General features: G+C 37.5%; 1 protein-coding gene across 2 annotated transcripts in view; it reads left to right on the forward strand.

The window, feature by feature from the left end:
• Positions 1-5758: 5758 nt before the first annotated feature.
• Positions 5759-17516, forward strand: part of LOC114475443 (protocadherin alpha-C2-like) — a 28215-nt gene continuing 16457 nt past the window's right edge. For both annotated transcript variants that reach the window (XM_028466225.1, XM_028466226.1), the window contains exons 1-2: positions 5759-8559; positions 12328-12386. In XM_028466225.1, coding sequence (XP_028322026.1) covers positions 6019-8559; positions 12328-12386 — 2600 coding nt within the window. In that variant the 5' untranslated portion in view covers positions 5759-6018. The remainder of the gene's footprint in view (positions 8560-12327; positions 12387-17516) is intronic.

Raw genomic sequence — 17516 nt, forward strand, 5'->3', positions numbered from 1 at the left:
AATGTATTTGGAGGGATTTTCATGCCAAAAAAATGCAACCATAAACACTTTTAACTGGTGTCTTTACCCAGTATAAAACAGGATTTTGTTTGCACGAAGTGTATTATTCGCTTAAGTGTGTTTTGCAACAAAATACATCAGACACAGCTTTATTTATTTTTTATTTTTTTTGTATTTTCTGAAGAATGTATTTAAAGTGAATGTATTTGGAAGGATTTTCAATGGCAAAAAAAAAAAAAAAAAAAAAATGCAACCACAAACACTTTAAACAGGTGTCTATACCCAGTACAAAACAGGCGTTTGTTTGCATAAAGTGTATTAATTGCTTAAGTGTGTTTTGCAACAAAATACATCACACACAACAGATTATTATTATTTTTTATTATTGTATGTTCTGAAGAATGGATTTAAACTTAATGTCTTTGCCCAGAGTTGATTTAAGCTGCTGAAGCCAAAAGCTAATGGACGTAGAAACTTTTCCCTACTCTCAATCCTTGCTTCTCAGCCATGATTGCGCAGAAGATGTGAAGTCAGTTTGCTGCTCACATGCTTCAATGGTCCATATTATTCTTGGTTAGTCCAACACTTATTCTACTTTGATTGTGTCATATTTGCAAAAAAACAAATTAATAGCATTTATTTTTTTATTTTTACTAAGAATAATAGTCCTTTACTCCTTAAACTGTGCCATTATTGGTCAAAGTGTCAGACAGGCTGTGAGTGCTTGACCCAGTTGCGTGAGTGAGCCAGATCAGCAGCAAAGATACCATGGCTAAAGCCTGTGCACAATGGGGTCATGAGATTTAGCACCTAGAGCTTGAGTTTGCACCACAGTTGGAAGGAAACTGAGCAAGAGTCCTGCAGCGAGTGCCCACTAATGTAGATCTCAAGGATAGATGTGTCATTTGTCTGATTTTCAAATGGAGGGCTTGCGTGAAAGGATGAAGCGCATATAATGTTGCTGCAGAAATTGATATGAACAGGTTGTCACTCTGATTTAGAGACAAACATGGGATAAGACAGGAATACAAATCCATTCCAGCATCCACAAAAGTCTACCATGAAAAATATCTCAATGTTCACAGACAATGTGTGTCTTGTTGCCTTGAAATTACAAGAGCGAGTCTTTTGTCAAACACTGATGAGAGCTGTAGGTGATCTAAGGATAGAAAGATAGAGAGAACCTAGATGTTGATCTAAAGGCAGAGAGCTGCTGCAACGCTGAATTAAAGCCTCATCTTGAGTGATGCCTTTGGCAGGTTATTTATGTGCATGGCTGCCCTTGCCATGGGGGTCACTGCTGAACTAGTTTGTGCTGGCCAGTCCGTGCTGCATGGTTGTTTTGGATGACCATGTGCTTGTTGAAATCCATGGCAGACTGTGTAGTTTGGCTGAATTAGGATGTCTGTCTGAAACTTAAAGAACGCTTGAGCGCACACATCTTCTGCCCTGCAATGTTGGGGACAGTCAGGGTTGCTTACTGACACACACACACATATACACACACACTGTTCCAAGTAACAACATAGTCCAATTAAAACATATCTTTGGGTGAAAAAGGTTAAACTTCACATGATTTGCATTGACAGTTTATTTTGTTGGCATGCAAGCTTTGTTTTTTAAGGATGCTGCAATGAGTTTCACATCGACGTTCATCGAAATGCTGTTGCCATGGAAACCCAACCATATGACTGCAAAACAAACAGATGCAAAATGGATTTTTGAATGAACACATACACATTAGAAGGTAAATGTATGTTGTTCTTGATGCAGGTCTTCACATTACTGCTGCTTGTTTGCTGTGCGGTCAGTGTAGAGGGTCAGTGAGTTCAGACTGCGATGCAGCAGAAAGCTGACACACACACACTAGGGAGCCGTTGGTTGCCTTTTCCCCTGTTTACATCAGTGTGTTAGAGCGAGAGCTGATCAATAAACCAAAGCAGAGCTTTTTGAAAATGTTCGGTGAAATCAGACTGGTATCAAACCAGTACAACAGCGTTTGGTCCATCATTTTGGTTAGATGTAAACCATTACATCAAATAGGTGAAATTGTCTTGTTTGTAAAGAAAATATTTAAATATAGGTTTTAAATGTACAGTCTGCTGTTGCACTTTTTTTTTTCCTTTTTTTTTTTAAATAACTCCCCCATCCTATTAGAGTTAGAATTGTGTTTTATTTGTCCATCACAAAAGTTGTTTTAATCAAAAAATGAATTTCACTAATAATATGCACTTCAATTGAAAAAAACACTCAGAATAATAAAAAAGTTCCAATGCAAATTAATATTTGACACAAAAATAGCATTTTAACATTTTTAATTAGAAAACATATTTCACTAAGCTTATTTCATTGTTTTTCCTGTTGTTTTCAATTTACATACAGTACTTTGTTTCAGATGTTATTTACTGCTATAGTATACGTATATATAAAAAAAATGATTTTAGTACTTCATTGCAAGAGCCTCTGGACCATCATACTGTTTAGATCTAAACCATTACATCCAATAGATGAAATTGTCTTGTTTGTAAAAGAAAATGTTTTAATTGAGGTTTTAAATGTACATTCCTGATCGCAAATATCCAAATCCTCTTGTATAACAAAGTCAGGCAGATCATTTATAATGATGAGCACAAAGGTATTGATCAACATTCATTTAATATTGGGATTTTAAAACATATTTTGGTGTTAGGACTAAAAGATGACAGCTTTATTTTACAAAACAAAACCAATTCCAGCTAACGGTAATCATCCAATGGTTTTCCACCATCAGATGCGTTCAACCAGTGATCTGCTCCAGGCTATCAGGAGTGCCTCGTTCTGCCTGCTGTTGTGACCGACTTCGCTTGTCTGTTTTGGATGAATTTCTCAGTCGTTAAATTCAGAGTAAAAATGCAGCGCCCTCCTCTCACATATACTATATTTACACTCTTTGTACATACTGTTGTAAATCTGCATGGATTGTGCTATGGGATATTATTTGATAGTTGTAATGTCATTTTTAAGCTTAACACCCCATTTTTTCCACCAGAAATCCTTAAATAGCCCCTAAAGTTTACGTGGGCATAATGTTTATAGGAGAACTTTCAATCTGAAAGAATTTTCAATCTGTTTCCATGTATGCATCATTCAAATAAATTACTATTTAAAAAACAAACACACAAACAAGACAATAAGAAAACACAAACCCCACCCAAAACAAAAAAAAAAAAGACTGCCAAGTGGCTGAATAAGAATAAGAAAAAGAAAAGAAAACAACAATAATCAAAAAAGTATAACAATAAGATTAAAAATAGAAAATAAATAAATAAATACATTTTAGAGATCTTTAATTCAACCTCCCCTGTTTATTTTATTTTATTTTTTTTTAAATATTATTACTTCATCACTTCTGCAAAATTCACATTTTTATTAAATGAGAGGCTTAAAGAATACACATATTACATGTTACAATTATGTTTTACATCGATTTTTGAAAAGTCAAGCTATTGTCGTCCTATTATTTTTCAGTGGTTATTTAAAAACACTGTGATTTAGATTGTCTTATATACTCAGAACTTGGGCACTTGGGGGCATGACGGGGTGGGGTGTTATGCAGGGGTGCTGGCAAGACTAAGCCATGCTGAACATTACGCAAAAGGAAACTGCATTATTTGCACCCAAAAGATTTTTATTATTACTGTTCTAAAATATGTGATTGCACATTTTATTTTATTTTTGAATTAGTTTTGGCGAAGAAAAGTCACAATTTCTTTTCACCTTTTTTCAATAAAGATGACATTTTTACTCATTGGTCCCCAGATTTACAATTTTGATATGATACGACATGAATAATGTTTGTTTGTTTATTTGTTGTCGTTGTTGTTTTTTTTAAAAAAAGATTTGCCTGACCCTCAAATAGCGGCTCGCCCTCGGACCCCAGTTTGAGAACCAGTGCTGTAACAGCATTTACAACCAGGGACGATGTGAATGTCTAAATATAGGAACATATTGAAATGTACAACATGAAAACATGAGCTCAGGAAATGAGAGCCTATAGTGTAGTAGTGTATTTTATCTAAAGGCTGTGATATTATCTCAGTATAACTATGGTGGTGTTTTCACTGCAGCAGACACAGCCTCATTGGATTCTATATCATGATGTTCCTCTTCAGGTCATGTTCTACAGAGAGATGATGACACCACATCTTTAAATACGATTATGTGACCTGACATGGTGAGGTCTACTACTGACAGCGATCCATGCTAAAGGAAGGCTGGGATTGTCAATGCGATCACAGCCCGATGCTCGGTAAGACGCTACTGGCAAAAAAAAAAAAAAAAAAAAAAAAAAGATACATGAACATCCTGGACCTGGCGACTCCAGCGCAGACAAAGGACGGTAGACATGAGCCACATAGAACCATAACATGTGTCTGTGTCCCAGTCCTGCTTTTCATCTCTAAATATTCAACTTGGAATATAATCTAATGACTGTTATAAATAACACGAACATGACCGTGTTCCATATGGTTTCCTCTCATTCTTTAATTTTCCTCTCACGTGGTGCACAAAAAATGTAGAGAGAGAGAGAGAAAAAAAAAACACACGAATTGATCAATAAACTTGAATCAATGCGTACAAATATGTCGCTGAGTTGGTATAGTGTCTTTATTTATGTTGATGCGTTAATGTAAATGTAAAATTAGGAGATGAGAGGATACAGAAAGGTGGAGAAGGAGGAGGAGAAGGAGGAGGGGAGCTGCACCACAGCTGGGAGACAGTGCAGGAGTCTGGGTGGGATGAGCCACGTTTGACCAAAGTCAAGTCAGCATGGATACAAGCATAGCACATCCGGTGTAAAGAATGTCGAGAATGTCTGTTAACAGACGCATACACAATCATCAAAATAATATCTAAATATGAGTAAAAGGAAAGGATTTACTAATACAACTATATATCTATATATATATATATATATATATATATATATATATATATATATATATATATATATATATATATATATATATTAGTAAATCCTTTCCTTTTACATATTATTTTGATGATTGTGAATGTATTGACATTTATAATCAAATACACTTCAAACAAGCCAGCGTTTGTCATTATTTCGAGGTGCAATGTACAATATAAATGAGCACAAAAATGTTCCAAATTATATTTACCCATCCATCCTCTCCGATCTATGGAGCTAGAAATGTGTTTTTATTTATCCATCAAAAAAGTATTTTGAATAAATAAATAAATAAAAAATAAAAAAAAATGACTTCAATCCAAAAACCCCACCCAGCATAAGCCATGTAATTTTTTTTTTTTTTTTTAATCAAATAAATTTGACACAAAAATTGAATTTGAACACTTTTTTATTTGATTCGGGGGAAAAAAGCGTTTTACTTAGCTTATTTTACAGATTATTATTATTTTTTAACAAATTTTATGTATGCGCTTTGTTTCAGATGCTGTTATTTTTAAAGTTCTGTGTACAAGTGAATTGAGATTGAAACTGTTTTTATTATATATATATTTTTTTTTTTATTAAAAAAGGTCATATTTGGTTGAAAATAATCGTTTTGATTGAAGTAATTTTTTTTTTAAATTTTTGTATTAGTTATTTTATTTATTTATTTCTTTTAGGATTGAATATTAAAGACACCAAACTATCTCCATACTAGCTGCGCTAGTAGAGGAATCTGGGTAAATGTCTTTCATTTTGAAGGATATTAAACTGCTTCCGGTTTGTGCGCTCGGATTACACTGACTTTGACGATCTTCCAGTTCCAGGGAAACACCCGTCAGCAGCGCGCTATGGCGACGGAGAAAAAAGCGCTTCACGGACAAAGAAAACATGGGTGCGCTGGAGAGGATTGATGTGAGCAGGGCAACACAATGGATGAGCTGCTCATACTGTCTTCACATGGAGACTTATTAGGACACCTTCATGAGGTGTTGGGATACGAGGCACTGCAAGCTAAAGAGGCGGAAGGCTGCGTTTAATCCGTCTGTGGATCACATCAGCTTGCAATGGCTGTGGCGGGGATATGCAACTGGATGGGAAACACTGTGCCTTTTTATTTTGTGATATTTTCCTTATTTTGTGGCCTTTCGTTTGGACAATTGCGTTATTCTATTTCAGAGGAGCTGGAAAATGGGGCACTGGTTGGTGATGTGGCGCACGACCTGGGGCTGGATATTCGAAAGCTTTCCACCCGAAAAATCAAGGTAACCTCCACCAGTGGCAGACGTTATGTGATTGTCAATTCCAAAAACGGCAAATTGCTCGTCAATGAGAGGATCGATAGGGAGGCTCTGTGTGATCAGTCCAGCACTTGCCTTATTAATCTGGATGTGATGGTTGAGAACCCCACTGAGGTGCATCATGTTGAGGTAGAGATTGTGGACACCAATGACAATGCACCACAGTTCCCCAGTGAAGAGTACCAACTGGAGATCACTGAATCCTCCCTACCAGGTTCTCGCTTTCCGATTGAAAATGCTCAAGATCCAGACATCGGGTCCAATTCGGTCCGCATGTACCAGCTCAGCACAAATGACCATTTTGCGCTTGTGTCTAACAAACCCTCTTTAAACTCCAAGCACATTGAGCTTGTGCTCAAGAAACCCCTTGACCGTGAACAGACGCCTTATCACCAAATAATTCTGAGTGCTGTGGACGGTGGGACACCAGACAAAACAGGGACAGCCAAAATCAATATCCGGGTCCTGGACTCAAATGACAATAATCCCATGTTTGACAGCTTAATGTACAAGGTGAAACTGCTGGAAAACTCACCCAAAGACACCATGGTGATCAAATTGAATGCTACTGACCTTGATGAAGGCACAAATGGAGAGGTTTATTACTCATTCAGCAGCTACACCCCAGAGAGGGTGAGGCAAATGTTCAACATGGACACAAACACGGGAGAAATAAGAGTGAGGAGCAATGTTGACTATGAAGACACCACCTCCTATGAGATGTACGTCCAGGCCATGGACAAGGGGCCGGGGGCTGCGGCAGCACACTGTAAAGTGGTGGTAGAAGTGGTGGATGTGAATGACAACGTCCCTCAGATCGTGTTGTCGTCCCTGTCGAGCCCGGTGAGGGAGGACGCCCGTGCGGACACTGTCGTGGCCCTCATTAGTGTCACCGATCGGGACTCCGGCGCCAACAAGCAGGTGAGCTTGGAGATCCCTGCAGGCCTTCCATTCAAGATCAAGTCATTCAGAAACTACTACACTCTGGTTACCTCAGCCTTCCTGGACCGCGAGACCACTGATGCCTACAATGTCACTCTGAGTGCCACAGACGGAGGAAATCCTCCTCTCTCTTCCCAGAAGACCATACAAGTGGATGTGGCTGATGTTAATGACAACCCACCACGATTTGAGCAGACATCGTATACAGTCTACGTGACTGAGAACAACGCTGCCGGTGCTTCTTTGTGTACTGTGAAGGCCCAAGATGCAGACATCAAAGAAAATGCACGCATCACTTACACAGTGCTCAATGACAACAACCACGGCATTCCTGTCACCTCATATGTGTCTGTAAAGGCTGATACTGGCGAGGCTTATGCCCTGCGAGCCTTTGATTATGAGTCATTGAGAGAGTTTCACTTCCAGGTCAAAGCCCAAGATGGGGGCATTCCTCCGCTCAGCCGCGTCGCCACCGTCTACATCTACATAATGGATCATAATGATCATCCACCGCTGATAGTGAACCCTCCTGGCAATGGCACTCGTTCTTTGGAGACGGTGCAAAAGAACGCAGAGCCCGGTTCCTTGGTGACCAAAGTGGTGGCCTATGATGCAGATGCTGGTCCAAACGCCTGGCTGGTGTACATGCTGGAGACAGCGACTGACTTGGACCTGTTCAAAGTGCATGAACACACAGGAGAGATCAGGACCACTCGGAGGATCCTGGAGGACAACTCCACCTCCTTCGCTCTGACTGTTCTGGTGAAGGATCATGGGCAGCCTGCCCTTTCCTCCACTGCCACCATCAATGTGGCTGTAATGGAAGTGCCACCCAAAGTAGTTCCAGATCCTAAGAGGATCATGCGACCTCACAGCACACTTCTTTTCTCCAATGTCACCCTCTATCTGATAGTGGCTTTGAGTGCCACCACCTTTGTTTTCTTGGTGACTGTAGTGGTGCTAGCTATTGTGCGATGCCACGCCTACTGCAGCCAGCCTGGCTCCTGCTCCCCCTGCTGTGGGTCACAGAAACCTCCGCCAGATGGTGGAAACAGCAGCGTGAGTGCCGGTGGAGCAGGTGGTGGAGCTGCTGGAGCACAACCTAATAACAATGTGGTGCTCCGTAGGGACCTCAAAGTGGAGCCCCATTACATTGAAGTGAGAGGGAATGGCTCCCTCACCAAGACTTACTGTTACAAGACCTGCCTGACAGCCACATCCGGCAGCGACACGTTCATGTTCTACAACACGGGGCGGCCCATCAGCGGCACCTGGGGCAGCGGCGCAGACCGCTTCTTCACTAGTGGAAGTGGATTTGTGCGAAGACTTAGCATGCCTGACGCCTCCCTGCAAATCTGCCCAGAGGTTTGTCAACACTTTTATTCGAATATTAATGTCAGTTTACAAAGCTTTAAGGCCCTAAATCACAGCATGTGGCAGATTCAAGGCTTGGGGACCAAATCCGGCCCTTTAGACCATCCAAGTGGGCCCGCAGGAGAAAGTTAAAAAAAAAAAAAAAACGTAAAAACTCAACAATATTTGCAGGGGATTACAGTTTTCACGGTGCTTATATTGCATGATTGCAGACAATTTTAATGTTGAACTATTGAAAAAACTCTTACCTTCAATTTTCCTCAAACTATTACATATTTCCCTTAATTTCATAGAAATTGGTCACAAAATCGAGGAAATTTAAAGTGAAAATCCTGTTGGAACTGATATCTGTCACTTATTGCTTGGATATTGTCAGTTTCTTACATATTTTGTATTTTATGTATACTTAGAAGTTTAAACTAGGACACAATAATGTTGAAATTACTTGTTTCACCTAGTCAAATTCCTCGTGTGTATAACATACATTCTTGGTCAATAAAGTTGATTCTGATTCTGATTCTAAAATCTGTGGCCCATTTAAAATTTAAATGCTCCGTCTTTGGCCCCTGAACTAAAATTAATTTCTTATCCCTGCCATAACTATTATTTTTATAGCAAAAAGTTAGATATAAAAAAAAAAATATCTCCCCTCAACATGTTCGCTATTCATCAGTTCTTCTATCAGTGGTTGACAGAAACTAGACTGTGACTAATTAAAAAAATACAGGTGAATGAAAACTTTATCAAAATATATTGATATTTACATTAACTAACTAAAACTAAACTATAATTTTGTCACATGGGACGAAATCCAATCAAAACTTTTGAGATCGTTTGGTCTTACGCGTCGATCACGTCAAGTCGGTCATTGATCACATCAAATCGGTCAATAACATCCAATATCAGGTTGATCAATGGTAATTGAATCTTTTAAAAAAAAAATGCATAAACCTTTATCCTGTATATTTTAGTCGACAATATCTAATATTTTAACAACGTAGTCACCTGAAATGTTAATGTCGTTTAGCTGACTAAAACTAGCCTTGAAATGCTCCAGGAAATTTTAACTGAAATTAAGTCACATTTTAGTCAAAAGACTATGACTTGAAATCGAAATTTGCTGTCAAAATGAGCACTGCTTCTAGTTACTGGTTGTATTTTTTTTTTTGCGTCAGTTAGTTACCAATGTATATGCTGTGAATGTGTATGAAGTTTGATCTTGACATCCTTCACCCCCTCCATTCATTCCTCACTGCCACTGTACAATCACCCAGTCCAGCCCAGCTGAGCTCACATTGAATCAGTGTCATTAGTGATGCTTTCCAAAGTTCTCGCGCTGTTTCTGATGAATCAGAGATTTGCTTTGCACTTTACATCCACACCATGTGACACGTCACATGATCAGTGTGACTTGAGTAAATGTGAACAGAGGAGTTAATCAAAGCCATGACAAGACTAAATCTCATTATATTTTTATTTTTACAGATATTTTTTTTTTGACTTATATTGTTAAATGGTTGGAGAAACATGTATTCCCATCACTATCTATTTCATCATCCTAATGTGTAATATGTACCATAATCCTTCTTCAACATTGGTGAATTGAAACACACAAATACAGTATATAGTCTACATATTAAAAGCATTTCCTGAATATTCAGTTGCCAGTGTTGTCGCTCAAATAGCCCCTTTTCTCTAACCCTGCAAATTACATTTTCTCATCTCGAAATATTTTCTCAAATTGGCAATTGATGATATAAATCTCGGTAATTTTATTTCAAATAAAGTCTTACCAGAAAGACAATTCTGGGTTATATTTGCTGATGAAAAATGCCACACAGACGCACAATATGCGCCACTTTTGGCTTTTTCTCCTCTAAGAGACAGCACGTGTGAGTGACTTCTGAAGTGTGGCTTGTTTAGGTAAAGGTCTGAGTCAGGACACGCTCAGAAATCCACCAAACTGTGTTTTTCATGCTGTTCTGTGAAGTAGTAAAAGCAAAGACTTGTAAAACAAGTATTTTAAAACAAAACAAAACAAGCTATACATACATACATACATACATACATACATACATACATACATACATACATACATACATATACTGTATATATCGATATAGGCAATATTGTAATTTTCTATATCACCAAAAAGAAAATGTGATATATTTTGAAGTCATTCCATGTATTTTTGTTGTCAAATTGTTGAATTTTGTAGTAGTTTTGTGTGTTTTCGGAGTAACTTTTTTCATTTTTCTTACCTTTTTGTGTATTTTTGTTCTCTTTTTGTGTATTTTTCTCTATACCTTGCATTTTCAAGTCATTTGGTTTAATTTTGCTGTCCATTTGTGTAATTTTGTTGTCTGTGTATTTCTTGCAAACTTATTAACAAACAGCTGCACAATATGCGCCACATTTGGCTTTTTCTCCTCCAAGGGACAGCACGTGTGAGTGAGTTCTGTAGTGTGGCTTGTTTAGGGTGCGCTCAGTGATCATCTACGTTTTTCACGCTGTTCTGAAAAGTAGTGAAAGCAGCAGCTCCTAATATGGGTATTTTACATAAAAATAAGCTATGAAATAAAAATATATTGATATAGGCAATATTGTAATTTTATATTTCGCCCAAAAAGAAAAGTCAATGTATTTTGAGGTAATTTTATGTATTTTTGTTGAATTCTTTATTTTTGTACGAGATTTGTGTGTTTTGGAGTAACTTTTGGGGGTTTTCTTTTGTGTATTCTTCTGTATAACTTTATTTTGAGTCATTTTGGTGTAATTTTGTCGTCCTTTTGTGTATTCCTTGCACACTTATTAACAAACAGCTGCACAATATGTGCTACATTTGGCTTTTTCTTCTCTAAGGGACAGCACGTGTGAGTGAGTCCTGTAGTGTGGCTTGTTTAGGATGCGCTCAGTGATCATCTATCTAAGATTTTCATGCCGTTCTGAAAAGTAATGAAAGCAACAGCTCCTAAAACAAGTATTTTAATTCAAAATAAACTATAAAATAAAAATATATTGCTATCGGCGATATTGTATTTTTCTATATCGCCATAATAGAAAACTCGATATATCACCGAGGCCTACATACTGTACATAAATGAGTAGCTTAAAACTAGTTGAGTATCTATTTAACACATTGCTGTTCGGCCATTCCTTTTTTTATTATTAGTGATATCCGATCTGTGGCCTAATGCCTGTCTGAGTTATAGGATGTGGTTGCCCTGGTGATGAAGGCCCATTCTGATTGGATTTAAAAGGCAATAATTCACCACAGGGGCTTCTGGGAATTTTAAGCACTCAGGCTAGGTCCATCAGGAGCAGACCGATTCCCTCCAGCTAATCGTAATCAGCGTGTAGCATGTGTACACAGTCAGTAGACACGCACAGACTACATCTCTCCCTGTCCTCAAAGCTGTCCAAAAAAAAAAAAATGAAAACAGTTGTTGCCCTTTTTCCTTTTTTTTTTTTTTTTTTTTTTTTGCCCTTTTTCCAATCCCATGTGTATCACTCTGTGTGTGTGTGTAAGCAGAGTCGTATCAAACTGCATTGTTCTCATCACATCCCAGTCCTGCTATGATGATTAATTAATGAGTTCATGGATCCTCTGTGCTCTGCATGGTATATGAAAAACTCTAACTCCCTCTCTTCTTCTTCTTCTTCTCCTCCTCCTCCTCCCTTCGCTCTGTCTCCCAATCTTTTCTTTTCCCTTTCCCCGTCCCTTTCTTCCCCCTCTTTTCTTTCCTCCTGCTCACTCAGCCAAAAGCCCCGAATGCTGACTGGCGATATTCGGCATCTTTAAGGGCAGGAGTGCAGAGGTAAGCATTTTCCATCTTTAACTCATTTGCAACTTATGATCAGCTACAGACAAAGTTGAGTTGCTCTAAATTATGTATGAACACACATTGTGCACCCTACACCTAAAAGGTTGCAATAGGCAACCATGTCGGTGCTTTTTCTCTGAATATGTGTTCACTTTGGGATGCAGAACCCTCTCCCTCTGCAGTGCCATATTATATTCCAGGCGTAGGCCATCTGCATTCTGAGTGCTGCTGCTTCCCCCCCACTTCCAGTCTTTAAGCAGGAAGCATGAAGGACAAATGAGCTGACCATGACCTTTCATAGACTATCAGATGATCACATGAGGCAGAATCTGCAAGAACTACTCAGATGCTTGTCCCTGGAGGTAGGGGCCAAAAACCCCAAAGCAGATGGCACTTCATACTGTAATTGTGTCAACACGTCACATCATCACATTGGAATACATCTTGATATTAGATTTCCAGGTACTGAATTAAATCTGTTTCGTTCATTAATCTAAAAGGCTTTTTTTGCCAACATGTGGAAAACCTTTAGAAGAAGCAACAACCATACAGAATGTTTCACAGCATATTCAGCTTTGGTCAGGCTTAGTGAAAAAATGTGTATCATAAAGTTCTCAAATAGGGGTACCTGTACCCCTAGAGGTATGTAATGTTACTACAGGGGGTACTTAAGAGAGAGAGAGAGTGAGAGTGAGTGAGTGAGAGGGGAAAAGTAACAAATAAAAGCATAAATTTTTTTTTTTTAATGTTTATTTTTTAGTTAAAAATGATAACCATATTAAATATTACCAGGAACTCACAACACAACAACAAAAACACACAAAATAAGAGAAAAATGTACTGAATAATCAAAATAGCAGACAACAAAATACACAAAATGACACCAAAACACACACACACTTAGAGAGAAAAATCCTTGCTATGACCAGCAACACACAAAATGACAACAAAGACACACAAAATCAGTACAAAATACACAAAAAACAACAGAGTAACATACAACACGACACAAGAAACAACACTAAAAAACACACACACTGAGAGAAAATAATTTAGCTATAATACCAACAGGGCACAACAACAAAAACACACAAAATAAGATAAACATATACTGAATAATAAAAAGAACAGACAAAATACACAAAATGTAAACCATTATCTTGATTAGAACATGAACTGAAAATACAAGGGACAATCTTGGTCCCACATCAGATGGGAGATGACTGGAAATGATACAAACTATAGGAATAAATCTATTCAGGAGGCACTAATATTGTTTATTTACAAAGTGAGATTCTTTAAAATGTGTTATCACTCATTAATTCCGTCATTATGCTCTATAGTGGTTTTTTCACAGAATTCTTAGCAAAATGGTCTTGTTGGACAAAGGGGGGACTTGCATCCTGGTTCCCAAACAGTTCCTGATTTAAAGTCACTTATCATTGTTTTTTTTTTCTTTGTAACCATTTTAGCAATTAGGCATTTAAAAAAAAAAAAAAGTGTTTATTTGTACGGTTGCCATACAGACAACCCCCGGTGCTATTGGTACGGTTACCAAAGTACACGTACGTAGCGTCTTAGGGTTAGGTTTAGGTTTAGCCTTAGTCAAGTGACCAAAACTGGCCAAATAGGGGCACTGCGTACGGATAGAATGTCGGTATATTGATACAGCAATCGTACGGATAGCCAGTGCCTTCAATAAAAGCCAAAATATCAACACAATAAAGTGTAAAGATTTTCAGATTAATTCAGATTGAGAGCGTTAATGCTAATGCCTGATCCCACTTTAGATAAGCCTTGGCCTTGCTCCATTAGAGTGGATTTTCCATCCTTTAAATCAACCATGGGCAACTGGCGGCCCAGGCCATATGCATGCAGCCCTTGGTCTAGGTTTGCTGGGTCCTCAAAGTATATGTACAGAATCACAAAAAAATACTAAACTATTCTAATTATAGACACAATGACAGAAAAATAAACAAAACATTGATAACACCAACAGAAAAATATACAATTTGACAACAAAAACACACAAAGTGGCAACATATTTACACAATAAGAGATAGAAAAATATTTGACAACAAAAATACACAAAATGTTGAATTTTTAAAAATGTGATCAGAAAAATACAAGACACAAAGCCTTTGCCCTTCCCTGTATTAATCCTCAAATTGGTCATTATTCTGAATGTTAGCATAAATATTGATAATGTGAATCACCTACAGTCACATTTTTGTGGCTGTGCTGTGATAAAAGTTCCCCATCCCTATTTTAAATGTATTGTTTTACTTTAGAAGTTTACCACTCAGCTCTGTATAGTCTCCATTAGCGTTGAAATGCAGCGAGATCCTGTTGTTTACTGATTCACTTTTCTCTAACACAATGAGGAAACAGTTTCTAAGATTTGGGTTATTCTTTCTCTCTTCAAGACATTCATGTTTTTTTAGTTGTTTTTTTTTTTTTTTTTGCTCCTGCAAGAACATCAGAGTAATAAAGTAAACACTCATTAGCTGACTTAAGTAAAGATCAGTGAGAGCAGTGAAGTTAAAAGAATAATTCACATTGCAATAATAGCTACAGTACAAGCAACAGTTGGCGGCAGTGTTGTTTAGCTTCAGCTTTGGAAAACTCAAAAACTGTTTCAATGTCATTAATCTTTTTCTTTAATTTGACTTGAAGAGCTGGAACTTTTGGAACTAATGAGTTTTCCTTCTTTTGGCATGCACATTGTACTAAATATTCATAATTTCATGCTAATTCTTGCAAACCATATGCCTAGCACTCAGTTGTGCTCTCATCAGCTCCAACCAAGTATGATTTAATTGGACATTAGTGGTAATTTCTGTGGTGTGGACGGGATCGTAGTAGATGCCCCTGTCATCAAGTCACTTTAACATGACATGGATTAACATAAATCATTGGTGCAATTTGCCTCTGTCAACCTTGAAATGGCAGCGTCTGTCGCAGACACGGGTGCGACGATGGTTCACATTAACGCTTAACTTCAAACTCACAGCGTGTAGCACCAACATGACTGACCCATTTCACAGTGTCAGTCTGCGTGTGATAAACAAGTCCAATCCATGTTATATTATTTCTCATTGTCATGGTCAAGGCTGTAATATGCTCATCAAAAATATTTCACTTTGCACGTTATTTTTTTGAATAATTGTATATTTGGAGTTTTTGCTGTTTAAAAAAATCAGGGGTTCTCATGATAAAAAGTTTATACAAACATAAAAATAGTTGGAAAATTATAATATATTGTTATATGTATGGATAGGTCTGAACTAGTTGAAAAGATCTGATACAGTGGAAGCAAAAAAAACACCTTTATGAATTGGAGCATTTATGTACACAAGGTGTACAAGTGTATGTCAATTTTGAGTAGTGCACAAGGGTTAACCTTCTATTATCTTTGGGGTCAGTTTGACCCCAGTCAATGTTTATGATTTGAAAAACAATAGTTGACTTTTTTTTCTCCTAATTTGATGGCTACAATCAGTTACGCATGAAATTATCATGATTATATGTTTGACTCATTGGTGTTCCTCTGGGGTCAATTTGACCCCAAGCTATTTTAGCTGTGTAAAACATCACTTTATCCAAATCATTCCTCATTGTGCTCTGTGTGTTTTGCAGTCCTCCACACTCTCACTCTTGAAAATGTCCTCTAAGAAAAGGTTTACTGTCAATGGGGTTTTGGAACAGCTCTTTCACAGTGAAAGTGACGTATAGGAGATTGTGCCTGAGACAGAGGATTGTGTTGAGTAGGACCAATGTTACAAAAAATGAAATAAAAATAACTAAATAAATATGGGGGGTCACCAACTTCAATCAATATGATTAGAAAAGATTTGGATGAAAGATTTTCAAGATACACTAAGTCCAAAACTGAAAGTTTGACCTGATGGTGGCGCTACAGGAAAGGTCATAACATCACCACAACCAATAGAGTTTGTACTTTTGTGGTCAATAATGTTGTCAGTAAATTTGAGAAGATTTCAATGAAAACCATTGAAGATAAATTAATTCTAATTTAAAAAGTTTGCCCTGATGGTGGCACTAGAGAACAGGTCAAGGTTTCATTATCAGGGGGTTATTTATGTATTCAACAAATAATAACAAAGTGCCTGACACAAAAACTTGGTCGACAATTTTCTGAAAATCATTTTCTGCAGGCAAATATAGCTGGGGTCAAATTGACCCCAAGGGTAAATGTGTTAGTAATATTTGAGGATAATGGGAGGGTTAAGCCAACGTGTTTTCCAAAACTTGAAAATCATTGTTTACATCCATTTCCCATAGCATATAATGTGGCTGCAGTGTGAGATGGAGCTGGTGTGCTGCATTGCAGAGATCCTCTCTGTGACGGCCCACCTGTATTATAGGCTCTGTAGGCTGCATTTTAAATGGCCCTGTATTGAAGATAGAAAAATCTCTCCAGGCGTGGTTTCAAAGACTAGTTTGGTCTTGAAAAAGTCATTTAGCCTCACATTTTATGCTTTCAAAGGAATAGCCTGACATGATCACAATTTCTTGAATAGAATCCATGACCTCCTACACAGTGCACAAGTCTCGTCTGTTGCCAGGCAACCAAAGAATAGAGACTTTCCTATTGGAGGTCACTGAGTTCAAAACAGCATCATTAGACTTACCACGAGTGTGGGGTCTTTATGCTCAACTGTATATGGCTGAGGAAATTTTAATAAATATTATATTGTTTTATTTTCCAATACAAGCGTATAATGACTTCAACTGCCACAAGTATGTAGTTAAAAGTATTTCTATTTAAAACCAATATTAAAATGGATATATATTTCCTATTTTAAGAAGCAGTAAACTTCAAAAAGACATCCTAACAATTGTTTTGCATTTTCCTATTATCTTTCACTCTATACCTGGAGTGTCAAACTAATTTTAGTTCAGGGGCCACATATGACCCAGTTTGAAATCAAGTGGGCCAGACCAAGAAAACAAAATGTATGTTTTTGTGAAGAAAAAAGCACAAATTCATACAAAATCCTGAATATTAAACAACTAATTTTCTGGAAATTTGCAATGTAATTTGCCAGTATTATGTTGGATAATTTGCGAGAATTTTCCAGGTTTTTGAAAATAATTGCG

The sequence above is a fragment of the Gouania willdenowi genome, chromosome 14 (assembly GCF_900634775.1).
Source record: "Gouania willdenowi chromosome 14, fGouWil2.1, whole genome shotgun sequence".
Lineage (NCBI taxonomy): Eukaryota > Metazoa > Chordata > Actinopteri > Blenniiformes > Gobiesocidae > Gouania > Gouania willdenowi.